At 46.1% G+C, this 27,681-nt stretch overlaps 1 protein-coding gene across 1 annotated transcript in view; it reads left to right on the top strand.

Moving 5' to 3' along the window:
- UTP20 (UTP20 small subunit processome component) overlaps positions 1-27,681 on the top strand; it is a 1,051,825-nt gene that overhangs the window by 210,747 nt on the left and 813,397 nt on the right. Inside the window, exons 11-14 of the mRNA XM_085653318.1 lie at positions 12,437-12,514; positions 14,034-14,212; positions 16,264-16,419; positions 21,864-21,952. Of these exons, the coding sequence (XP_085509444.1) occupies positions 12,437-12,514; positions 14,034-14,212; positions 16,264-16,419; positions 21,864-21,952 (502 nt within the window). The remainder of the gene's footprint in view (positions 1-12,436; positions 12,515-14,033; positions 14,213-16,263; positions 16,420-21,863; positions 21,953-27,681) is intronic.

Raw genomic sequence — 27,681 nt, 5'->3', positions numbered from 1 at the left:
TGGAGATATTTCTTTATAATTCACCATCCCATTTTACTCGCTTTTTGTCACATCTAAGGTCGGTGTCTGTGGGAGCTCTACACGAACACTGCCATTTCCCTCAGTTGTTAGATCTGCCCACCCCTGCTAATATAGTTTCAAGCCTCAAACTGGTCACAGTCTCATGTCCAGGTAGCGACAGGAGGGAGTATTCTAAGGCTACTGACCTCTGGGCCGAGCTGTGGAGACTGAAAATGTTGGTCACCTCAGACCTGCTTCCTCTTTTCTGGGACTTTTTACCATGATTCGTGAGTCGGATTGCCATCCTGTAAATAAACTTAAAAGGTTAGACCAAAAAATAGACACTTTCAGATTTATGAACTGAAAATATTTCAGCAAATTACATTGCAACTATTTTGTAAATTTCAGTTTGTGAGTCTAGTTTATCAATAAACTCAATATACAGCTATATTTGTGTATTGTGACTATCAGAATAAAAGTGCTTGTAATTAAAGTGCCCCTTTTGACATGGCCGCCCCCACTTTTTGCTTGTTACTCAAGGCAATTTTGACTGGAAGTGCACTGGGTTCCTGCTAACCAGATCCCCAGTGCCAGATCTCTTTCCCAAAATTGTACAATTGTTTCCCCAATTGGCAGTACCTTTAGCACTCCTTGTAAGTCCCTAGTTAGTGGTACCCCTGGTACCTAGGGCAAGAAGGGTAAAGAGGGTCCCTAAGGGCTGCAGGATATATTGTGCCACCCGAAGGGACCCCTCACCAAACACATCCGGACGGCCACTGCAGGCTGCATGCCTTGATGCAGACATAAGTGAAGTCACAACATGGCAGACTGCCCTGTATGCCATGCCGGCAGGAATTCTGCACATACACAGAACTATGCGCAGGAAACCAGGACCTCGGTGTGTAGTGGTGTACCAAAGACCCACCTCGGTGCCCAGAACCCCAATCCGACTAGCTATAGTGTCTCATTCGTTCTCCGTACTACAGCGAAGCTACCAATGATTAGACATCCTAGAACATGTCACCTTGACCCTCTCAGGAATCGTGGGAATAAGAACACTCTTTCGTTAAAACACTCATACTTGTCCACAACGTGAGTAAACAGAGACACGGTATAGTTTAAAATGTTTATTTTAACTAACGTGCTCAGTAATGCAGTACACGAGCCAATACTAGCAGCAAAATGCATAAGAACAATATAATCAACATTGTTACAATTCCATAAAGCACAAAAGGGGAAACCATATCATAATGATAGTGGAAACAGGACTACAGCGCCTTACCACCCTCCCCGTGCTATGAGCTAGTTTATTATAATAATAGTAGACCTCTAGGCTTTGTCAGGGGGACCCCCTACCTCCAAGTTAGATGCAAGGATTTTACATCTCCGGACAAGCACAGCTCTTCTTAGTTGGAATGATTTTCTCCAAGTGCCTTTTCATGCATGTAATGCCATATTAAAAGCACCCGAGTTTCAGTAGTGCAGCTGTGTTCCATGTTACGTCTATGGGCGTGGGACTGACCAAAGTGAATCAACAGCAAACGTTGTTTTTTTACCTTGAACACGCTGTGCAGACGAGGAGCACAGTGTACAGCTAGATGTGTGAAAGGCAGACAGTTCTCATGTGAAAAAGCGCAAGCAGAGTATTTACGAGAACTGAGCCATGTAGGAACGCGTGCAAAAGCGGCAAAATAGCAGCCAAGCATATGCTAACTTAGCAATGTCCGCAGTCAATCCCATGTCCTCACTGCAACATTGCATGCCATATAGGTAAGTCTCTCCTACAGCAGGCCTTACAGCCCTAAGGCAGAGTGCACTATATTACATGTGTGGGCATATCTGCACGAGCAGATATGTCCCTGTGCTGGTCAGTTCAATTGATGCCAGCGCAAGTGATCAGGGGAACCATTTTAAATTCATGTGCTTGGGTACTAGTCAAAAACGAGTTCCACAGCTACATAATGGCTTTACTGAAACCACATATGTTTGGTATAAAGCATTTTGTACAAATAAGCCCACCCTGATTCCAGTGATTGATTTATTAATGCATGCACGCAAAGGGCACCTTGTTAGAGGCCTCATGAAGACCTTCCAACTACTGGTTTACTGACTGACTGGTCCTAGTCAGCCTGTCACCACAGATGAGTTTCTGATCTCCAGATGTGAGGGCCTTTGCTCTCAGCCAGTGGCCGACAGTGTTATCAAATTGTGAAGTATGATACACAGCTCTGAGCCTACAACCCGGAGTCCGGCAGCAATCAACAGACTCTGTGAACTTTTAAAGAGGTGTGTCAAGAAAGGGGAAGGAGAAAAAGAATCCAAAAGAAGGAAAGATCCCATCCAACCACCCCAACTCCTCCGCACTATTATATCCAGCGTCACTCACCCGGCAGAAAGATACTTATTGAGGGTCCGGATCAGCTCCCAGCCCTCTGATAGAGTCTAAGTGACCTCACCGTCGTCTCGGGGGCGCAATCACAATATCTGCAGGTATTTCGGGCATGTCACCTCTCGGAACTCTACCGATAATATTCCCGGTAAAAGAAATCGGGAGTATCAATAATCTGGGTCATTGGGAAGGGAAATGGCGTCAGACTGCGCTTGAGCAACAGCGTCCCATATTTTCAGGATCGTGGGTGTCACTGGATATAAATACAACCCCCATGCCCTAGGCTTACAAGGCAGCCAGACCTCACGCCATATATTGGCTCCAGCTATTGTCTGGTCGATAAAGGACCAGTGATACTCAGGGAGCGGGTTGTTCCACTCCATGATGAAGCGCAGTTGTGAAGCCTGGAAATACCATAGGAGTAGGGGGAGCCCAAGGCCTCCATCTGCTTTTGGACACGTAATTTGTTGTCAGAGGCGTGGCTTCTTGCCATTCCAGATAAAAGCGGTTGATTGCAATTTGCACGTTGCATAAGACAGAGGGCGACGGGGGAATGGTATGGTCTGGAATATAAAAAGAATGCTCAGGAGTATCCTCATTTTAACTACCACAATGCACCCGTTCCAAGACAACCCCAGCCGGCTCCACGAGGAAAGTTTCTTATTGGTCCGATCAAGAAGGGGGCCATAGTTAGCTGCCAACGTCTTTGCCAGTATAGGAGCTAGCTGAATGCCCAGATACGGTATGGTGTCCTTCGCCCACTCAAATGGAAACCGGGCCTGTAGTGCAGTCACATGCGATGAGGCGTCTCAGAGGTTCAGAATCTGGGATTTTGGGAGATTGACTTTGACACCTCACCAAACGCCTGCAACTCATCAAGCAAGAATGGCAGCGAGATCTTCGGGTCTGTCAGAGATAGGATAATATCGGCATATAGGCTGATCGTGTGTCTGTCAACTCCCAGGCGAATCCCTGAGACCCGCAGGTTATCTCTAACTCTCTGCGCCATGTATAGCACAAAGAGGAGCGGGGAGAGGCTGCAGCTCTGTCGGGTCCCCCGTGCTATAGGAAACCTGGAGGATGACGTCCCGTTCACCCGTAGTGAAGCCCTGAGGGTGCTGTAGATACAGCGTATCCATGTTCTAATTCTATCTCCAAATCCAAACTGGCGGATGGTGCAAGCAGGTATGGCCAGTTGACACAGTCAAACGCCTTCTCCGCATCAACAGAAAGTAAGAGAGCCTCCTTCTGCTAACGTTGAACGAGATCAGTGAGATGCAGGAGGCATTTTGTATTCTCGCTGCATTGCCTCGTCGGGATGAAGCCAGATTGCTCTGGATCGACCCTGTCCAGCATGATGGGATTTAGTCGAGCAGCTAAAATACCTGCAATGAGCCTAGCGTCAATATTGAGAAGGGAGATAGGCATGCGTGACCCACAGTTTCTAGGGGCTTTCAGCCGCTTAAGAATCACCGAGATGGACGCCTCCTGCCGTGCATCGGTCAGGGAACTGGTATCAAAAAAGGAGCTAAAAAGCCAGGTCAACCAGACCAGATGGTGAAAATTTGCCCCTACACTCCGCCCAGGCTGGACTCAGACTCATCGTCTAGCGAGGTGGTTCGGAAGCTTCCCAAACCAAAGCTTAAAGGGAACAATCGCTCCAGGTCCAGACGTGGCTCTCCATCGCTTAGCGATTCCTCCCGGTCCGGCTCCCCCAGCAACATACATCAGCATCCTAATGGATGGGGGGACCCTGGTCCCGTGTGCCTCAGACATTAGTGCCTTGACCGGAGAAGCACAAATGAAGGCCGGCATCCTTGCCAGACCTTGTCTGACAGGGAGAGTGCCTTCTGAAGATGGGTTGTCTGTTGGGGGTCCATTAGCGGGGGTGGGCCGGGACCTCCCGTTGGGGTCTGCAGGGCGCACCCGCCGTGACAAATACTTATGGGGAATGGGGTGGGGGGTTGTTGGGTTTTTGCTTTTGTTATCTGATCGCACTACTCTATGCCATTACAAAGTCACTATATGCACACCATGCATCTTTTTATGCACCAGTAACTGCCATTAGGTCCTCCTATGGCGGCCCCATCAGGTAAACAACAGGTTCCCTTAGGTACCCTTTGAGTAATAAGCTGGAACGTCAGGGGGGCGTTGGATAAAATCAAGCGAGGGGCCATACTTCGGCAGGCCAAAAGGGCTCAGGCGGACAGCCTCATGCTGCAAGAGACACACCTCATCGGGAAGAATGCATTGTGCTTTCAACGCTATGGATACATTCAGGTGTTCCATTCTGGATTCATAAGCGGGTCTGGGGGGGATAGCAATCTTGATCCACCCCAGGGCTCCCTACAAACATGTTAAAACTTGGGCCGACACTCAGGGGAGGTTTTTGTTCCTTCATGGCACTATCTATGAAGAACATATGGTATTGGGATGTGTTTATGCCCCCCACCACTCTCCTGGGGCTTGGTAGAGTGACTCATGACCTTCTGGGGGATATGCCGGGTGGCTTGCCTGTGGTTGGGGGGGTACTGGAATGATGTGATGGAAGTGGCTAGAGATCGTTGGAGACCCGGGGGATGCTTGGACATTCGCCAGCCCACCAAACTACACTCCTTGGTGATGGGACTTGATTGGGTGGCGTTGATGACAAGGGATTGAGCAGGGATACACATATCTCTCAGCAGTTCACGACTCTTATTCGCGGCTGGACTATTTATTCGTGCCCCGAATAGCGGCTGGTAGGGTGGTAGAGGTAGATATCCTCCCACAGGGTCTATCTGATCACTCGCCGGTGGCCTTTACCTTGCAGGTAGGCCCGGTAAGACAGCCTTTCCGATGGTGCCTCCCCGTATGGAACTTACTGAAGGAGGAATATAGGGTATGCTTAGAGGATGCCATCGATCAGTACTTGACATTGAATGTGGGATCGGTTGAGGGGGCTGAACCCCTGTGGGAAGCCATGATGCCCACCATAAGGGGGTAGACATCTCCTTCTGCTCAGCAGCTTGCAGAGCGCGCAGTTAGTCCCTTCTAAAATCAGAGGCCAATATTATAGAACTGATAAGCCGTAGTAGGGGCGACGGGGATGGTCAGGTCCGTCGACAATTAAATCTAGCACAGCAGGTGTATGCAGACTTATTGGTGGATGAGGCCCGTCTGGCTTGGCTGGCGATCCGAAGTAGAGTGTATCAATGGGGAGAGAAGTCGAGTAAGCTGCTCCACAGGCTGTGTCAGGGGGCATTATACCCCCAGGCCCTTCCGGGTGTCGCCAGCCTTGTGGGGAGCCCCTTACGGATCCCTCTGAAATAGCCAAATGTTTAGCCACCTACTATGCAGAGCTTTACGTCCCCAGAGAGTGTTTACATGAAGACGTGATACTCCGCTTTCTCGACTATCTCCCGCCTAAGGCATTATCTAGTGAGACACATGCGGAGCAGGATCTCCCACTCACGGAAGAAGAGCTGGGTGCCACCATGGGGAACCTGAACTCTGGGAGACCCCCTAGTCCGAACGGCTTTCCTTGTGAGTACTTTAAAAAATACTTTACAAAGCTAGGGCCCCATTTTCTTAGAGTGGTGGAGGAGGCCAGGGAGCGGGGTTGCCTCCCTCGGGACTGGAGACATGCGAAAGTGGTGGTGTTCCACAAGCTCGGGCGACCCCCCCTTGCCAACAAGCCTCATTTTGCCCTATTTCTTTGCTAAATGTGGAGGCAAAAATCTTAGCCAAGGCTCTTGCCAATCGTCTTCGGTCCCAAATAACTACTTTGGTATATCCGGACCAGGCGGGCTTTATGCCTCAGAGAGCGACACGTCCCAATATTCGACAAGCACATATTGCTGTTGCGGCCATTCAGGGCTTGGGTGTACAAGCAGCGTTCTTACTGGCAGACATCGATGGGGCATTTGATTCCCTTAGTTGGGTATATCTATTCGCACTTTTGCGCCGGCTGAATATTGGCCCACGATTCCTGTCCTACCTGACATTACTATACACTGACCTCACTGCGTCGGTGCGCGTAGCTGGCCCCACTTCTTCAATATTTCCCGTTGGGCGGGGTACCAGGCAGGGCTGCCCTTTGTCACCATACTTATTTGCATTGGCTATGGAACCCCTGGCCACAAATTCATGCACAGGTGACTGGCTTTGAGTGGGCGCATGGACTATCAGACCGCATTGCATTGTACGCCGACGACGTGCTGTTCTTTCTTACCAATGTAAACAGGATGGGACCGAGACTGCTTCGCATCATGCAGGTCTTCGGGGAGTCGTCGGGATTGTATATGAACCCCCGAAAGGCCACGCTGTGGGTCCTTGGGGATGCTGCGGGTCTGGACTCCTGGGCCTTGTCGATTCTGGTGGCTGTTGTGGGGGCTGAAGTATCTGGGAATATTCCTGTCGGACTCACTTAGTGTGTCTTGGGACAGAAATTTGGCCCCGGTATGGGAACGTGTACGAGAAGATTTTAAGACCTGGTCTCATATGCCCCTATCCATCTATGGTAGATCGGCCATCTTCAAGATGGTCTCGCTCCTCCGTCTACTATACCACTTACAAAATTACCCGTATCCGATCCCTTCCAGATGGTTCCGCCAGGTTAATGCAGCTTTGGGACATTTTCTGTGGGCCGGTGGAGTGGCCAGAGTTGCGCTACAGACAAGTTTCCAGTCTACGTACTGCAGGGGGCTGGCGACCTCTGATATTCAATCTTACTATATGCCCTCGCATCGTCTTAAATGAATGGTGGTACGGGGACAGGGCCGACCCGGCTTATGCAGTCGAACGGCGGTATATGGGAGATTCCAGTTTGCATACTATACTGTACTCTGCACCGCTGCGCAATTCCTTGCCGACAACTACGAGGATTATTTTTCAAATATGGAGGCAGGCCCTTCGGAAGATGGGATGGTGGAATAGACTGACAAGGGAGACTCCCCTCTGGAACAATGGGCGATTGCCACAGCTGGCTACTCTATCTGGGTTTCGTAGCTGCGACAGTATAGGTATCTCGACCCTGGGGGATGTGATGCAAGGATTGGTCTTGAAATCTTTTCAGGATCTGCAGAGGGACTTTCAAATGCCAAACTCAATTTTATAGATATCTTCAGTTCCGCCATGCTATCTCCCCTAGCTTGGAGGGGGTTAGATTCATTTGCTGAGTTTAGCCCAATTGAGGCAAAGGTACTTATGGGAGATCTCCAAGACAATAAGATTTCTAAAATCTACCAATCCCTGGTTACCCATAGCTCCTCCTCATTACAGAAGCTTATAGAGGCCTGGGAGGGTGATGTTGGTCAGCTGGACGGGGAGGACTGGACGGAGGTGCTGGCTTCCCCGTGGGGGGCTGCTATCGCAGCACGCCTGCGACTTATCCAGTTCAAGTACCTTCATCGGGTATATTTTACTAGGGTTAGATTGTGAAGTGGGATTGGTGGCCTCCCCTACATGTCTCGGGTGCGAGTGGGAAGAGGGAACCCTGATGCACACGCTCTGGCATGGCATTGCACTGCTCTGACACGATTCTGGAGGAGAGTTATGACCTGCCTCTCGGGCTGGGACCTACCCTGCTCGCCGAAGCTGGTACTCATACACATTATGGAAGGGGTGGGGGGCAACATATAGAAATGCCATCTTATGCTACTGGGGTTTACTCTGGTTAAAAGAAATATCGCAAAGTCATGGAAGGCACCGGCGGCACCCTCGGTGACCGCATGGAAGAATGACCTGGATTTTTGCATGGGCTTGAAGGTCCCCATTTTTGCGGCAAGGGGGTGTCCGCACAAACATTTTAAAATTTGGAAGAGATGGCCGGACTAGCGAGGCCTGCAGCTGGAGCCTGTCTCTATGGCAGGGCCCCATGACCCAGTATAATCTTATTTCGGTTGGTGCAAGATGCAGTTTTAGGTGTAATAAAGTGCTGAAGCCAAGGAGGTGGCTGCAGTTCCTAATGATATGCTGATCGAGGTGAGATGTTAGTGCGATGGGGGGATTTGTTATGTTATAATTTCTCTGTTGTTCTGTTTTCTTTTCATCTGTATTGCTTTCCATTTTTCCTCGATTATTATTTTGTTAAAAGTCAAAGTCATAATGATGTAAGTTTATTGTGCAGAAGTTTCTGGGGTTCAGAGCTCTGCTCTTTATGTGATATTTGACAAATAAAATTTGTTTAAAAAAAAAAAAAAAAGAGGCAGGTCAACAGAGGGGCTAATTTTTGACAAAATGTTTTATAGAATAGAGCCGAAAAGCCAACCGGCCCTGGTGCCTTAGAGTGTTTGAGGTGGGAGATAGCTGCATTCACTTCTTCTATATGAATAGATTGGTTGAATTGGGATGCGAGCTCTGGAGGAACACACATCAAGAACACTCCCTAAAGATAGGCCTCTATGTCCCCCGTAGGGACGTCTAAGCCAGAGTAAAAGGCGCTATAGAAAGTTTTAAAGGCCTCGGCTATTTTGACAACTGTGTGGACCTCCTCACCCCGGGGCATTCGAACAGAGCCCACATAGGACTGTTGCACGAAGCCTGTGCGCCAGCATGCATCCACAGCGGTCACTGCTTAAGTAAAATTCATGTTTGAATTGCAAATGAGCATATTCCACCCGGTCAAGGTACTTTTGCAGGTGCCTCTGTCTCTCACCAGACTCTTGGGGCACCCGTGCGTTTACGGATTGACTCCAACTCAGAGACTGCATGTTCCAGTTGTTGGTGCTTCTCCCGGCGCAGATGATTCTCGGCAGCTGCAATAGCGAAAAGTTCTCTCCCCCCACCCCCTCACCCCGGACGAGCTTTAATGCCTCCCATAACAAAAAGAGGAGGGCCCCTTCGAGGTCATTATTACGGGTATAGTCCCCTAGCGAAGTACGTATCGCAGTAACCGTGGAAGGGGTTTGGAGCATGACATCCCACAGTCGCCAGTGTGAAGTACGGGGTTGAGAAATGTCCAGCTGTAAAGTTATAGCGATCGGGGTTCTATGCTCGCCCCTCTGACACAGGCTGTATGGGCAGGAGACGTGATAAATTAATAAATGCAGGCGTATGACGACAGGTCTGCTGGATAAAAGGTGTAATCCCTTGAGGAGTGGTGAAGATACCTCCATATGTCGCAAAGTGTTCCGTCCGCTAACCACCTGCGTCCGGCAGCTGTAAAGTCTCCCGTTTGAAAGGAGCGTTGACTGGAGCGATCCATATCGGGGTCCATCACCGGTTTGAGGTCTCTCCCGATCAGGATGGGCGTCCGGGGAAGCGAGGGCTGCCGCAAGTGCGTTGAGGATAAAGAGTTCCTGTCGCTCATTTGGCGCATATGTGTTAGCCAGAGTGAAAGTAAGGACGCCCCACTCTAGTCGAACCACAAGCACCCTCTCTTTTATTTCCGTAATCATGGATAGTAACTTACCATTGAATTTCTGGGCAAGAAGAATAGCTACCCCATTCTTCTTCACAGGGCTGGAGGACTAATGCTGCGGGGGAGCCAGCGTGATTGCATACAGGGCGGTAACTTTGGAAAGCAGGCGAGTCTCCTGTAGCAGGCATATGTCTCTGCCGGACTGTTCCAGGAGAGACAGCACTGCTGCGTGCTTAACTGGACTAATTAAGGCTGATGAACAGTTCACGGGTCATGGGATGGGGACCTGTGTAGCGTAAGAGCGCCTTCACCCAGGGGTCCCACAGGCAGGACAGCGGGCGCAAGGCGTGGAGCACTTTTAAGACGCAGCTGCAGGAGCAATTTCAATGCTGTTGGTGCGGAGGAGTGAAAAGAAAAGATGGAAAAGTCCCCTGGGATGTGCAAACTAATAACATTGGGTAAAACATGAAATGACAAAAGTTCATTAGTGTGGTATAACTGTTGTGGAGCGTCTTCCAGACGTGGACCCCACAGTCGCCAGGGAGCTCCCCTGAGGGTGTACAGTCCTGGGTGAAGCTGGGGACCAGTAAAGGCTATCCTGCAGAGAGTAGATCTCCTCAAGCCCTCCGCCTTGTCTTCCTCCAACCTAGCGGCTGTAGGCGATTCCAGATTGTCCCATGTGCCTCCTGAGAGGGTAGATTCCCCAGAAAGGGCCTAGAGTACAGATCGTCGCTTTTTGAACATGATGTCCGAGTCCGGCTTTGCTCTAATGGGGGCTCCCTTGGCACGTCGCCATCCCGACCTCTTCTGCTTCCTGTGGTCGGGAGAGAGGATATGTCACTGCGTCTCCAGGGGTTCATCAATATTTAGCAGGGAGCCGGCTTCTCTGAGGGATCTCAGTTGATGTAGCGTTCCGTCGTGGCGAAAGATGATCCTGAAGGGATGTCACCAAGAATACGTTATGCCTGCTTTCTGTTAAAGGTCAGTGATCGGGCAAAATTCTCTTTGCTTTTGCAGAGTGATCCAGGAGAGATCCTGGTAACCACTGGGTAGTGGCCTCGGAATCGGAGCAGATGCGAATCTGGGGCTTTCTATAGAATGTCCTCTTTTATTTAAAATTCGTGGACGCAGACCATAATGTCTGCAGGTGGGTTATTTTCGATTCTGGGGAGCCCCATCCTGTGTACTCGATAGAGTTGCAGTTTCGGCTCCTGCGAGCTGCCCAGGATGTACTGGAAGAGGGCCATGACGTATTCCCTGAGGTTCATTCCCTCAGCATCTGTCAACACTCCCCGAATGCGTTGTTCCTGCTGGAACGATTTTCCAAATCTTCATTGTGGGCCTGCAGTTCCACATGCTGTTGCTTGAGACGCAAGACCTCTTGCTTTAGCCACTCTGTTTCCCCCTCCCATCCGGTTTCTCGATCCTCCATAGTGGCCACTCTATCTCCAATTTGTTCCAGGTTGCGGCGAACCTCTCGGAGATCCGCGTGAAGGGTCTCCACACTGGGGCTATAGGAGCTCCTCTACAACTAGCGGTCCTTGCTTGTCGGGGGTAGCGGCGACCCAGCATGGCACTGTGCTCCACAAGGAGCAGCCGTAGGCAGAGTGAGGCCTCGCCACGGGCCCATTTTTTCACCGCCAATCGCCTCACAGGCCGGCGGCACGAGCTCCCCATTCGTTCCGCAGCGCCCATACGGATTCAGGGGGCGCAGACCTCCATTTTGGGGTCAGCTCGTGCCCCAGTCCTTCTGCCGGCAGCGGAACCCGCAGGGGACCCGCAGTGAGAGGCTAGAGGGCAGCTACGCGGTGCAATAGTGGCGGAGGGCCGGAGAGACTGAGAATCTAATCTCATCCGTCTGCCATCTTAGACGCACCTCTTGTGAACTTTATTTTAGCATGAGCAAATTTACTCATGCAAACATCTGTTGCACGTTTACAAGTTCACTTTGCCTCCTACCACTTTTTTTCCCAACCCTGGGAGAGGTCTTACTTCTGCCCTTCTCAGGTGTAAATTTCCAAACTTTCTCAGTATGGGAAATGATTAGAGAAGAGCTGGTAAAAACCCCCAAAACATGCAACTTAGTAGGTTTGCACAGACTCAAAAGGGCATTTCAACCCTAGAACTATTGCTTACCGCATCCTCCAGTCCTATGTAGATATGCATAAAGGTGTTAAAATAAGGGAATTGCTAGTATTCAAACCCTTCTATAATACGAGCCATGGCCTAATCAGAGAGGCTATTCTCAGAACCCTTATATCTAGAGATTTCTGCTATTATGTGTTGCTGCACTATGAGGCACCAAAGGGACAAGTGGATTTTGTTACAGGCCAAGTATTTTTATATAGCAAGTACAAATAGATATTTTATTAAATTCCACACTCCTAGTAACGCAATATCTTAGTGACACACGATATCTTTCACATAAAGTCTGTCCTATTGGTTCTATAAATCATGCTTCAATGTGTATGGTGTTAGATGGCATAGTTTCAGCTTAGCACACCTGAGCTTTTTTTTGGGCTGTCGTGACTGGGAGAAAACAAGAATGTGCACCAGCCACATAGCACATGAATTTCCATGGCCTGGAATCTGATTCTTTCATACTGTAGGTTGTTCTTTCCAGTATCATCTGTCAGTGTCTCACTACATGTTAAAACGCAGGGTCTCTACGTGTCCATTCTACTAACACTGTGTTCCATTCACAGGTATTTACAAGTGGATTTGAGAACAGTCTCATTTTAAGGTTTTGTGAAGGGATGTTTTCCATGAAGCAGTTTGAAAAGGTAAGTGATTTTGAGTAATTTTCCTTGGAAAGAAAAATGTGCACTTGTACTAACTATATTTCCCCAGTTCATATTCAAACATCTTTATAGTGATTACATTTTCAAACAAGTGTTTCTGCCTTAGTGGAAAGGACCATCTTGTCAAGGCAAGAGGGTCTTTTCAAAATTATGACTTTGGTGCTTAGGTCATCACAACATACGGCTCACCACTTACTCATCTCAACTGGACCCTGTCCTCACCTCAGTCTCTCCCAACCACACATCAGTCACACTCCAACAACACTTCAAACCCATGTAAATCAAACTTCACCTCAACCTCATTTGAATCTAATCATACCAAACTTCAGCCTTACCCTTCCACACCTCAATGCCAACTCAACCCAGCCTCTCCTCCTTATCAGTCACAACTGAACTGTGCCACATCTTCAGCTTCTTACCTCCACCTCAGTCCCAGTACGATTCCCCCTCTCTCCTCCTCACCTCATTTCTGCTCATCCTTAGCAGAGCACAACCTCAATCAGACAATTTACAACCAGCTCAGCCATTTGCCAAGTGGCTTTAACCCATCTATATGGCTGTACCTGGATGTAAAATGGAAAATAATTCATTAGAAAGCTACCCTGTACCTTATCCTGGACATTTTGAGGGCAGGTTCTCTGCCGTCAGAGAGTGAGCACAGCAGGCTGACCAAATACAGATTGTGGTGGTGGATGGTGACCAGAGTGGTCAGGCCAACTTGGCCGACATAGCACCATATTTTAACTCTCCATCTTGTCCAGTGTAGGGGTCTGTTTGATGAGTTTTGCTGTACACTGGCTGAGAAAAGTTCAGTTGATTATATTTTCTAGTAGATTTGTGTTTGAGAGCTGCTATTGTATAAATCATTATAGCTGTCGTAATGGTGGCTTTGTCTTCATTTGTTACTAATGAGAACAAACTCCATATCTAGTCTGATATCCTCTAAATTGAAATGTACATAGTCTAAGATGGATATGTTCTGTCTGAAGCATGAGACTCTGCACTAGTAGGCAGGACAACTCAGACAATATTGAGATATTTAAGTAACAAGTCGGAAACCAGGAGCCAAAATTCTGGCTGAGAATACCTTCTTCAAATGTGAACTTTTTTTACTTGCTGCTGTCCACTGTTTTTGGTGTGTAGGGAATTCTAGACTGAGACCATCATCAGATTGTATATATTTATTTGCAAGTGCTGAGGACGTGCATACAAGTTTCCCTTTAACTAGGCAAAAATATCTAGATCAAATATATATATATGTCAAATTATTGCATGAAGAGCAAAGTCTTATGTACCCAGAGCATTTGTCTTTCTTTGTATACAGAATAAATATAAATGTGCTAAAGAACTTTTAGTGTTTAAGGTATACTATGAACGGGGTTTATGTTTCAAGTGTTTTTACAGGATTTTACAGCCAGAATCCAACTCATAATGTATGTCCTCTGCTCTACTTTCTCAAAAATCAATTAAAAATACATGTGAGCCTTGAATTGCTTTTCAGCATTTCCTACCAAGCTTTCTTGAGTACATTGAGCTTTGCTTCACGACAGAAGGATGTCTTTTCAAAAATGAGGTGCTGATGCTTCTGGCAAAACTCATCCTAGAAAAAGCTGAACCTCCCAGTGTGGCATCGATGGCATTTGAGAAATACCCTTTACTTTTCACAAAGGAACCTTTACTGTAAGTATGGTCTCTCCAATTTCTTGAAGATGTACATTTCATTTACGAAAACCGGCGCATCTTTTGTTCAGTTTTACTTGCAAAATTGTAAGTAATTATAATATAGGCTGCTTGTGACAACTCCATGCTAATGATTGCTCAGACAGGTTGAGAATCTTGGCAGTTTTGATATGCCACATGCTATATAGGTTCTGTAGAGTTAACTCTTTCCTTTGATCCTTACAGATCACAGATTGAAAGCAAATGGCTAGATCAATGTGAAAAGACTGCTCTGCTGCTTTCTGTGATGTCCTCTTTCCACATCTCTGACAAGCTCAAATAATTCACACAAAGTGTAATTACAAAGAAAGCATGCTTGTGCTCATTATGGTTTGTCATATTCAGGTGACCTCTCTTGCAGGTCATCAGTTAGACTCACAATTTTATTTTATAGCAAAATGTTGAGGAGAACTGACAAACCAGAATACTACGAAAGAAGCAATCATACTAAAAAAATATCGATTGGGGGTAACTCATCTTGTTTCAACCCCTCCAAACTAATTTGATAAAAAGTTGTGTAATTGTAATTTTTATAGTTTATCTCAGGTGACTGCATACAGCTGCGTCAGTGTTATGATTAATTACTTTTGGCTTTTGTAGTGCAAACTAATATTTTCCTCTGCAGTATGAAAGACAGAACATCATATTGTACTTGTTGCGTACGTTTTGAAAACGTAGGAGAGGAGGATGTAGAAATTTGTGCTGACCTTCAGTCATAGTTTGGGTAACAAATTTCTTGTTGATAGCAGTGACCACGTCTCCGTATTTGCTAGTAGAATAAACTGCATTAGAATGCACATATCTTATTTTAGATCATTGCTGGTACATAAGGTATCCTGAAACACACTATGTAAGTTGAGGTATCAGCTGCTATTCCTGTGGTCAATCCAGAAAGCTCATTGGATTTTTTGGTTGCCTTTCAGGCCTCACCTTACTAGACAGCACAAGCTGCCTGGTTGCAAAAGTCCTATTGTGAATTTACTTGGGCTTACATTGGTTGGCTTTATTGTCGACCTTACTTGTTTGCTTCGTATTAAATGGCTTGTTGTGTTTGCCACTCTCCTAGAGAATATCCTGTGTAACCTCCTCTTAATTCTTTTACTTGTATCTATCCATTGCTCACTTCTAGGGAATTACGTTTTTCTTTAGGGTTAAGCACTCCATGAGAGTGCATGTATTTTCCTGCTGTCTTCCTCGTATGTTTCTCTACCCGCTAATTATCAGCCCTCCTACCCCTTTGTTGCTCTCTCCCTTTTGTGCTGCTCTATCTTTTGTGTTTCTCCCCCAAACTTTTCCTGCTTCTAAACTCTAGGTTGCTGTCTTCCTCATGCACTTCTCCCAGCCCCGTGATGCTCGCCTCACGCGTTGCGCTCTCTCTCTCTCTCTCTCTCTCTCTCTCTCTCTCTCTCTCTCTCTCTGTCTCTCTCTCTCTCTCTCTCTCTCTATACTTCCACCTGCCTTTCCATGCTTTGTGTTATTCTCTTCATCATGTGCTTCTCTGTCCGCCACCCTTGTTTCTCTCTCGTATTCTCCCCACCAAGCCCCTCCCACCGCTCCTCTCCCCCACCCCTTTAGTCAGTTTTCTTATATTTTTGCCTTTCTCTATTGAAAATATGTAATTCTTTTTTTATTTGCCAATCTAAGTGCCATCTACCACTGTAGGTCAGTAAATCAAAAAAGGAAAGTGGCACTTGCATAATTCTCTAGCATCCCCAGGCATGCGAACACCTACAGAATGATGGGACCTGCAATAGCAGTCATGCCATTACCCTCTTTTTTTTCCCTTCTGCATAGCATCGGCAGATGGCATTGGCAAAGCCTGTAGGTTCAAAAGGAGAGACCTATTGCCTTTGCCAATGATTTTTATGAGATTGTGTTGCCACATAAAGCAGTCTGTTGCCTTCCTGGTCAGACTTGCCTTACCTACATCTTTCCAATTTATAGGCTTGTTTGAAATAAGTTATTTTTTGATCACCTTACGGTTATTCAAATAATGTGATGCTGCTTTTCAGGTTCAGCAATGTACCTCCAAAAAGTATGACATGCCAGGAAAAAGGGCCGATAACGGTGCTAGACTACATTTTATCTTTGATTGAGGTACCGGAGCACGAAGATGTTGCTGACCTTTCTCATCCATGGACTGCCCTCATCGTTCTTCCTCACATTCGGTAATAAATGATTGTTTGTTTGCGGCTTATGTCAAGGTAGACGCACAGATGTTCACCATTGATAAATATATGCTGTGCAGTTCATTCAAACATATTTTAACTATACTATTTTTTACACCATTTGTGTATTATAAATGCAAACTCGCTTTGACCACAAAGGCTTTTCATATCATGTTTCATAAAGAGGGTTACTGAAACAATCCTTATCTTGCCACCACAGTTGCTTGGAGTAGGAGGGGTTAAAAGGGTGATCTGGTTTATTTAGAAAAAAAATGCTGAGTACTCTTTCATAATTGCTCTTTATTAATTTTTAGTTTTATCAACCCCACAGAAACTGAAATGTATTCAGCATACTCAATGACAGCCCATACATCAAACTTCTAGCATCTGACTGTTGCAGCTGTAGGACAAATGAGCAATGACAATAACAAATGTAATTTTCCAAACAGAACCTGCCATCCCTCCACTTCCACAGAGCAACAACATCAAATGAATACTTTCTCCATTTCAAGCCACAATGTGAAAGACTCAAACAATGGTCCGGTGACAACCCCATTGTGCACTTCACAGGAGCATGCGCTACAACCCATTTACCAATCAACTCACCCTATTATTAGCTAAGAATGCTACTCTGTCTTACTCAACCTTGTTAAATTGTATGCACTCTATGGAGGTAAATCATGAATCATCCAACGTATCTTCGATGGCCACCAGGAAACCCTCCCTTCACCAGTTCGGGTCCAGCTCCCTCCCTCATGACTGAGCGTATAGGTTCAGGCCTGCCATTGTTCATTTATGTACAGCCTTCAACCAAAGCCGGCACACTGGTGCATCTCATCCATTCCATCCCTTTGTCACCATTTCTTTTGGCCATTATAAGCTCTATAAAGTAGCATACACTCCTTGATTTCTTAGTGTGCTTCATGTTTCTCAACAGACACACTAAGTGGTCAAGAGGTATCATCTTCACCCCCCTCTGACTAGTCACTTCTACCACTGTAAATCAGTAGGACTGAATGTTTTCACATTCTCACATCATACTGAAAAACTCGTCCTGCAGCTGTTGACTTCTGGGACAGTGGTCCAATTAGCTATAGAAAATTGTAGCCACTTTTTGTTTGGTGAGAGAATGCTTCTGATGCATATCATTTATTAGTGTGAACTTGAGACCATGATTCCCAGTGATTATCTTTGGGTAACCCAGGGCACTGGTCTAGTCACTGTTATATTTTTTCCAAGGTTTAGCTCCCAATGCGCCTTCATAGAGGATATCTTGGTATAAAAAGTGAGGTCAATAGCTGTGTTCATAATAGTCAAGGCGTGCCTACATGATCACAACTAGAGTAGGTTGGAAAAATCATTGGATCTTTCTGGTTCTGTATCTTCCCCAACATATGCTTTTAGCTGCCCTGACCGGCATAGCAAGTGCTATGGGTTGCCCTACTTCTCTACCTGTTTTTGTCCTTATTGACTCAAGGGTGTAGACTATCCTCTGTGGTACAGGTCCCCCAGCTTCACACTATGGTCTTTTGCTAAGTACATGAGTTTGTGCCCTGAAGTCTGGGAGGCACAACAGTAGCATTTTGGGGGTAAAGAGCATTCTGTCATCTGGTTTATCATCATGTTCATGCTACCAGAAGTTAGCTGCCCTGGCAGCCCCGATGTGTCTATCCCTTCATACTTCTCCAACTCCATAAAAATACCTCCTTTGCTTCCCTTTCCTCAGTCTCCTACAAATGGCTAAAAATTCCTGAGAGCTGCCTCACCTACCCACCTCATTGGCCACAAATATTGTACTGTGCACTAGTAGGCCTCCATGCTAGATGCACACATACCACCCTCGCACAGGAATCATCATTTTTGCGAAGACTACTCTCCTTCTTTTGACTTCCATTTATGCCTATTAGAAGACTGTTTAGCTCAATGAAGAACTGTCTCTTCAGATTTACAAAATTACAAGGATAGCCAAGAAAATGTTAATTAATCGCGGTAGAACTATCATTTTAGCAATAGCTACACACCCCATTGGTGAAAGAGCTCCGGATATTGTTTTGCTGAAATTCCCAGCGATCAGGTTCTCATCTGTATGATAAACCTACACCCCCAGATTTCTAATGGTGCAGGCTCCCGAATAAGAATGTAGGGTGGGGAAATGGGGGGTGGGATCAAGCTAGCTTGTTCAGGTGCTTTACAGTGTGAAACAATTCGGAAATTGACAGGATTTCTCCAATGTGCTTTCATTCCTAAGTCCTGTTTAGAATCTCCAAAATGCCCCACAAGCTCTGTCGAGGCTGCCTGTGATAAAGATGGTACGTCATCGGCTTTAAGGAAAATCCTGTGTGCCTAAATTTTCAGCCTAACCCCCCACCCCCCCAACCCCAATCATGAGCCCTCTCATGCAAAGCGCAAGCCGTGGGTTTCATCATCACTGTAAGTAACTGTGGGGACAATGCGCACCCCTGACATGTACCCATCTAAACCAACCAGGGGCGAGCGAAAACCTGTCCTGCGGGAACCCAGTCTTCTGGATACCCAAACAGTAGTCATGTCCACTTAATAATCTCCTACCGTAGTACCAGCTTCTCAAGCACAGCACACAAAACGACTGTAGAGTCTTGGGCTTAGCGCAGGCCCTGTCTATTATCATGAATAGGTGCCTGAAGTTCAAATGGGTGCTCCTCCCAAGGAAAAAAACAAATACATTTGCTAATAAATGGCAGTGGTGTATTCTTTTTAACTAGAGAATCTTGTATTCGGAATTCAGTAACGAGAGCGGTCTGCAGTACTTAGTCTAGTGTGCCTCTTCCCAGTTTAGATAAAACAAAGATCATTGCTACACACATGGACTCCAGAAGGGGCACCTTTGCTAAATGCATGTCCATGCAAACATTGGGACTAATGTTTCTTTGTAGGTGCTATAGAACTGAGGTGTTGAATTGTCCATCCTGGGTGTTTTTCCTTTTCCCAACTAGTCAGTTACTATTTTATCCTCCCCTAGGAACAACAGGGCATTCAACGTGGCTCTATGCTCCACATGCAGTACAGGCATAGTAATGACAGCCAAATACTGTGCCATGGAATCGGCCTCTCCTGATTCAAGGGTTGACTATAAATCCTTATAATAGGTGGCAACAGCATCCTCAATTTCCTGTGTATATGTAGTATACCCCCTGTAGTAGATAATCTTGCATAGAATTCCGCTCCTCTTCAATACGACCAGCCAAATTAGTAGGTAGCCTGCAAATTCACCACCACTGTGCTGTCTAGTCACCTATTCCTTATGCATGAACTCCTTAAGTCTGTCCAGAAGTTCCTAATATTCCTTCTCTTTTTCTGTCTGAGTTTCAGCATCTGACACTCTCCTGGTTTCTAATTCATTCTTTGTCATACCCTGATTTATCACAGTTCTAAAGCTCTGCCACTCAGTGGCAGTATACCTACCTGACCCTTCGTTTTAGTGAAGCAGGGAGTGATGTGCCCCCATATCTCCATACTAAAGGGGGTATCGGAGAGTGTGTCAACTGGAAGCTGCCAAGTTGGTATTGACACACAGGGTCCACAGATCACTATCTGCATCCAAAGGGGATATTATCAGGCAATTTTCAGCTCATGCATTCTGTTTCAGCAGCATCAACCACAGCTCATGTCTTGACTGGTGTAGATCTTACGCATGCCGGAGTTATAAGAGTATTTATTTCTATAGGGGTGTAACTCCCTCCATAGCCTCGACTAACTGCCAATTTGAGATTGAAGAGGCGAACTGCTTATAGGCCAACCTGCATGGTGCACCTCCAAGGGCATCACCGATCAGAGGCCATCACCGATCTGTCCTTCGGAACATCTAGCACCAAACTTTAATCCTCTCTCAGCAGACACACTTCATCAAGCTTGTCCGCAAGTTTACCATCTAATAAATTAAGGAATTGAATTTGATTCACGTTATGCATGTAAATACTTGACAATTCCAGTCCCCTCCCATCCAGTCCTCCCTCTATAATAACATCTGCCTTCATCATCCCCTATCCTATGATTTACCCTGTACGGCTCCACTGGAGCAACCCAGACCATGATCCCTCATGAAAAAGCGGAGTATGTTGTGCCCACCATTTGGCTCCTCCACTTACACCTCATTTTGTCCAGTTCTTTTTTAATCAGGTGGGTTTCCTGAATACAGGCAACGTTTAGTCATGCACATTAGGCAATATATTCCTACCATTCTTTTTGCCACTTTCCCCATCCCCATTAAGTTCCCAAGTCAGAAAATTATAACCAATGTATATGGAAGTATCTGAAATAAACACTTTAGAGAACAATGGCCTTCCAGATCCCAAAGCCCCTGTGCCAGTAATGCTCCGCATAATCTCCCCTGGCCGGAGAACTTTCTCATGACTCTCCCTGTATCCCACACTCTCAGCCCCTTGAGAGATTGTAGATTTATTTTGCGTTACCCTCTCTGCCAATTATCAATGGTCCGTGCGGAGCAAATTCATGTCTATGGCGATAGTATTGGTTTTGATTTTAAGACTGGATTTTGTGTCAATAATGGCTTGTAGGATAGGGTTGAATTTCTCATTGTGTGCACCAGGGTCGTCTCCTCGGATTTTAGCGTGTCCTCGTTCTTTGATACAGTTTTCATCTCTGTGTGCATCTTAGTGGCCAGACCTTTGGGGTGTACCATTCTTCCTATAAGCTGTGCAGCAATTTGAGACATCCATGCCCAAGTCAAGTCAGTCAGTGGTATTTGGGCGATGGGCCACCGGTGTCAAACTGTGGTCTTCACACACCCTTTCCTGAGAAGTAATAAGGGGGTGGGGATGTCATCAATCCTCACCCCTGGAGGCCCCACACACCACAAGGAACATTAGGGCGGTGCCCTGACTCTCAGTACTTATCTCGCCAGTGCTCACTCTGTGTATACCTGTGATTTCATGTGCATCCCTCGGCGTGTTATGAAAATCACATGTCAGCCAAGCCTGGGTTTTCACAGTGGGTGGAGGCAAGGTCCACCCTAGCCAGCTGGTAAACCCCATTCACTTAGAGGCACAGCACCCGTAGTCCAGGCCGCTCCAATTACAATGCTAATATCCCATCACGTGTGGCCAAGTAGCATGTCCCTGCACCCGGGGCCTTCCCCTTTACTCACTGCAACACCAGGCCCCTGGTCCACTACGCTGGTACCAAAAGGTTCCAAGCTTGCAGTTGTGTGGGTTTAAGTATGGAAAAAAGCTCGCTGATAGAGAATACATATCTGCAATTTTATTTTGAGTGTCATTCTGAGGGATGGTGTAATAACTCGAAACTACTAAACCTTTATGTAGGTATCTTGTCTTTATATTTTTTCATAGACTATTTATCAGTCAATCGAATTTCTGTGAAATGTTTTGTAAAAACCTTAACAGTTGTATGATGCAGCTAATCAGCTTAATTCTTCCTGTTTATTACAGACCTATGCAAAAGGAAATCCTTCAACCACGTATGATGAGTTTCATAGATTCACTCTTTGCCTCATTCGACCAAGGAAACTTCCGAAATGGTAAGACTGTCACAAAAGAGCTGTGACGTTTAAAGGTGCTTGGCGATCCTTATATATTTAGAGGGTGTTGTAAAGTATATATACGTGCCACCAGATGGCCATTTAAACATGTCTTGTTGTGTGACATGACTAAAATTCAGGGAGGTACTTTGTGTCGTTAGTTGTAATAATAGTGAGTGTTATCACATAAGGGTTACAGTAGACCCCATGATTATTGGTGGGGTTATCAAGATGCGGTGCCTCTTTTCAAAATGCTATGTTTTAAAGATTCCACGTATAAGATTGGATGCTTTGGACTGGCCGATATAAAATGTAGTGTATTATATGTTAATATTTATGAGCGAGAGAGTGAGCACTCTATCCATCAGGTGAGCAACAACACTATGACGGGTCTTTTATAATTGTGCCAGGAGGTCAATGGGATTGCTGATTGTATAGTTTACATGGAATATGAATTTTACATGGAATACAAATTTTGCATGATAGCTTTGAATCCTGATCATGCACGCTTGCATGCATTACATTGCGCACCAATTTAAAAGTAGTCCTTTCCATAATAATTCTAACAAGTCAATCGGAAAGTAGGAATCTAGAAGGGGGATATAATGGGATAGGCTAGGGAAACAAATGAAGAATGCTGGCCAACGCTATATTAAACCAGGAATGCACTGTGTCCCTTGCTTCCTGTTGCCCTTACACACTTCATAGCATAGTCTGCATTAAGCTTCCATCCCACCAAAGAGAGGTAGGTTTTTAGGGAGTATCAAATACACAGGCTACATGTTAGTGTTCTCATTTATTCTATACTCTCTTCCTTTCGCAAATACTTGCATAGATTGAGGTTAGTCGACCTTGTAAGAAAAACACTGAACCTCTGCAAACTATACATATTTGGTCCAGTGTAGCTTTTTACCCCTAGATGATTGATGGGATCTTGATATGTGTGTCGGCAAGACAATAGCAAACCATATTATTCGTATTTTTGGATAAGAAGTCTGGTACAGAAGTGAAAGCTGCTTTTGGATGCATTCCTACCTGGTTGGACAGTTGTTGGTTATGAGCTTTAAGAAGGTGAAAACAAGCCGCATATCATCACGTTCAAATAACCAATCCCAGTGGCAAACTCCATCAGATCTGCATCTTGAGAATAACATTTCAGTAGTGAATAGAGTCCGATATGACTGAAAACAGTGAGCATTCATTAGCATTGGGATTGTTTTTGTGGTGGCCTTTCTTAATCTTTGTGCCGATTACTTTTGTTGATAGAATGCCCTTAGGGATGATATAACGGTTAAATTGCATAATTGACTCATTACATTAAGCTGTTAGCCCACATGGGATGTAGGCGATTGGCGGAAGAGGTAAGGAATAGTAACGTCATTATCAGCTTTCTAGACTTGGAGGCCTATTGGGGTATTGGCAGAACAGAACGTTCTCCAAAAGCTAGTTCCCCCGTCTATTGAGTTTGCATCTTCCCAGCTAAACTAAAGATCCTCTTTCAGGGCAAATGTCATTTATTTTATTTATTTGAAAGTTTTATATAGCGCGAACAAGACCCTTCCGGGTATCAGAGCACTTTACAGGGTAGATGTTGGAAACCTATACAAGCATAGACAAAAAGAAAACGCAAATTAAAATATAGGTAATTCAAACACAAGGTGATCACTAGTACAATCCAGTAATTATAATAGATTGCTAAGTAAGTAATTCAAGTGAATTTAGCCATGAGAATCGATTTCACTTCTTTTTTGAAGTAGGCAGTAGAAGGGTTCAGCCTTGTTTCTGTGGGCAAAGCATTCCAGATCCTGGGCGCCATTCCAGAGAAGGTCCGGTTGTAAGTCTTCTTGGCAAATCGTTGAGGTTTCAGTAGAAGATTACTGGAGCTCCTGGAGGATCTGTTAGCACAGGAGAGTACCAGTTTCTGAGCTAGATAACTCGGAGTATTGTAATGTAATGCCTTGGGTGTCAAACAAGCGATTTTTAGATGAATTCTCCAAAAGAGGCATGGATTGAGGCACGTCCCCCTCTGAGGCACGAAACAGGAAACACCGGCTCGGCATGTGGAGACACCCTGAGAAGAGTGGAACCCAAACTGCAAAGGGAAAAAAAGAGACTTATTGAGTGTGGGGCGGGAGGGGTGAGTTGAGTTTACAAAGAGCCATAAGTAGATTAGTTGTGTTTTTTTTTCTTCCTCCAGTCCGCGGCAAGAGATCCAAAGTCATAGATAGAGAGAGGAGACAGGTGAGAGTGACCTCCCGAGAGTAGAGAGAGGGAAAAAGCCCGTACATAATGGGTGAGGAAGATTATACGGTCTTAACATGGAATGTCAACGGGCTGGGAAGCAAAGTTAAGAGAGGGCTAGTAACTAAATACCTTAATACTCCACCGCGACTGCAAACCCAGACATTCGATGCCGTGGCTAAAATTAGTTAGAATCCGGCCCCTCCACACACATAATAGGGGGTGATTTTAATGACTAATGCGACCCAAATCTAGACCGCACACAAGTGGGTATCGGGACTCACATACCAACTCCTTTGGCTGAATTTACAAACACCTTGGGTCTAACTGATCTCTGGTGCCGACATCATCCGGTCGCCTGCACCTATTCGTACTACTCTGGGGCACATAGAGTCTTCTCCAGACTTGGCTATTTCTTCGCCGCCGTGGGAGAGGTTGGAAATATAGAGAGGGTGGAGTATTTGGCGAGAGGAATCTCTGACCACTTGGCTAACGATAGGCGGGAGGAGGAATTGAACACGCTCAGAATAGAGGTTGATTGCGTGGGAACTATGCGACAAAGCTCTTCAGAGAGTAATAAAAACTGAGACCGAGCTCTACTTTAGAGAAAATGAGGGCTCAGTGCCCTTGGCGACAACCCTCTGGGAGGCCTATAAAGGGCAATACGGGGTAGGATAAAAGACGCTGTGGCACGGAAGAGACGCGAAGAGTCCCAACAAGTACAGATCCTGGAAAGAAAGCTCCTACAATTTGAGGCAGATGTAGACACAGATGTGGACACTTCCCGGCTGCGCCAAATCACACTCACACATAGGGAACTCCGAGCTTTGACAGAAAGGGAGGTACGGACTCAAATTCAGGCCTCCCATCATTGTCTTTACGAATCGGGAGAAAGGGCAGGAAGGATAGAGAGGCGAGATTGGTGGCCACGATACGTGAAAATGAAGAGGTGCATATCGCAGCACTTGCCATAGAAGGGGCATTAGCCCGCTACTATAAGGGGCTTTACGATGCCAGGCCACTAGCAGAGGTGTCACAGATAGCTGCCTACCTTGGGGAGATAGAGACCCCCTCCCTGACCAGAGAAGACCGGTAAGGCCTAGACGAGGATATTACCCTGACAGAAGTACTAGAAGCAATCAGTAGGCAAAAATCAGGGAAAACCCAGGTCCAAAAGGACTACTGGCGGAATACTTCAAGCAAAATGCTAATCGCTTAGGCCCCCATCTGCTGGATATGTATAATGCGGCGTGGGAGGAGGGATCACTTCCAGCAGACTCTGTAATGCCGCCTTAGTAGTAATCCATAAACTAGGGAAGCCATCTGAGTGTTGTGGGTCGTATCGCCCAATCTCTTCTTAATGTGGAAACCAAAATTCTGACCTCTATTCTAGCGACTGATGGCGGTAATCTCGTCCCTCATCTATCGGACCAATCAGGCTTTATGCCCAAGTGATCTACGCGCCTCAACCTCCATCGCCTGGTCAATTGGCTAGCCACAGTGAAAGATAGGCCCACTCCGCACATATTTCTTTCCTTAAATGTGAAAAAAGCCTTTGACACTCTAAGGATGGTTTTAAATACCTGGGATTGTTCCTTTCTATGAACGAGATAGACTACCTACACAAAAATGCCGGGCAGGTCATCGCAAAATTCCGATATGACGTTGACAGATGGCAGCGACTCCCTTTGACGTTGCTAAGTAGAGCAGCCATGTAAAAGAGGTTCACTCTCCCTAAGCTACTCTACATCCTACAGAACACATATCGCAGAGTGCCAGTAGCAATCTGTAACATAATTAACGATGAACTTCATACGTTATTGTGGAATGGGGGTCACCCGAGAATAGCGTTACAGACAGTACAATTCAACCAGTACAATGGAGGGATTGCACTCCCAGACATACAGTCGTACTACAGGGCTGCACATCTTGTTGTAATCAACGAATGGGAGCATGCAGTGGGAGATCACCCAATGTACGCTCTGGAAAGACTCCAGTTCCAGAACCACACTTACCTACACTAAATCTACGTAGGCTTGTGCACTCGAGGCCTGCTGCCTGCTACTCAGAGATCAGTTGAGGCATGGAAGGGGGCAGAGAGACAAATGCGATTGGATAAGAAGCTCACAAGGGCGACCCCACTATGGAAAGGCAAAAGACTACCTGAAATATCTGGACTACACTGTTTCAAGAAGTGGGACATGGTGGGAATTTCCACTGTGGGCAACATCTTACAAGGTGGCGACATAGTCCCCTTTTCGGCACTGCAAGCCTAATATCAACTCGCACACTCACAGAAATACAAATGCCTCCAACTGCAGCATGTCTGGTGATTAGAGAAAGTAGACACAACTGACATCTCCGAATATGCACCACTTGAGGGCAGATTGTTACAAGAGGAAATATCTTCCAAGGCAGTCTCTTGGACATATAAAACGCTAATCAATAACATGCCTGATAAGCTGAAGTCCCTACAGTCCAAATGGGAAGACCCCACTGGTCTGTTAGAAGACATTGACTGGGAGGGGCCTCTGATGCATCTAAGAGAGGTGGCAATTAAGCTATGATTCCGAAAAATACAATACAACATCCTACATAGTCTATTTTGATAGGGCCCGACTACACGCCATGAGGAGAGCGGAGTCGCCCAATTGCCTACGCTGCAACTCAGAACGAGGTACATACATACTTTATGGGAGTGCCAATATGTACAGAGCTACTGACCTCGATAGTGAAAGAAATGAATGACCTATTGGACACGCAGGTCCCTCTGGACCCTAAATATGTATTGCTGAGCATAACCACGGAGGTTGATCTTCCTAGATACAAACTGCTATTATGTAATTTAGGGCCGATAGTTGCCAGAAGGGACATTGCCAGGAATGGGGAGCTTTGCATGTGCCCACGCTAAAGGAGTGGACAGCAGCTATGGCCTATATATGGGGGCAGAGAAGACAACATATGCAACCAGACGCTGCCCCAAAAAGTTTACGAAGATATGGGCTCCATGGCTGAGCTTCTATGGCCTAGAAATGGAAGAGACAGGAACCAATACCATACACGTGCCCACACAAAAATAGAATACAGTTTGGAACTTCCAACACCCCATGTTTGCAGCTTAGCAGGAGGGACCCACAGCTAGCGGCAAGAAGGGGAAGGAGAGGATGAAGTGACTCTCGGAATGTATCCGTGTACCCTTGTAAAATAAAAATACTTTAAAAAAAACATTGAGGAACTCATGAGCAAGATCCCAGAAGAAGACAGGAAAAGAGCAAAATCCATTATACAAGAAGGTAAAAACATAGCCAGTACTTGCCTGAAATCGGCCCTTGATGCAGCCGATACAGCCAGCAGACAAATGTGCACAGGTACCACGTTACAAAGGCACATCTGGCTACGAATATCAGGCTTCAAGCTAGAAGTCCAAACCTCAATTATTAACAGACCTTTCACAGGGTACACCCTCTTTGGAAAGGAAGTAGATGAGT

This window comes from Triturus cristatus, chromosome 4_1 (genome assembly GCF_964204655.1).
Source record: "Triturus cristatus chromosome 4_1, aTriCri1.1, whole genome shotgun sequence".
NCBI lineage: Eukaryota > Metazoa > Chordata > Amphibia > Caudata > Salamandridae > Triturus > Triturus cristatus.
Note: the sequence above shows the minus strand (reverse complement) of the source record. Positions and strands in the feature narration are given on the sequence as shown.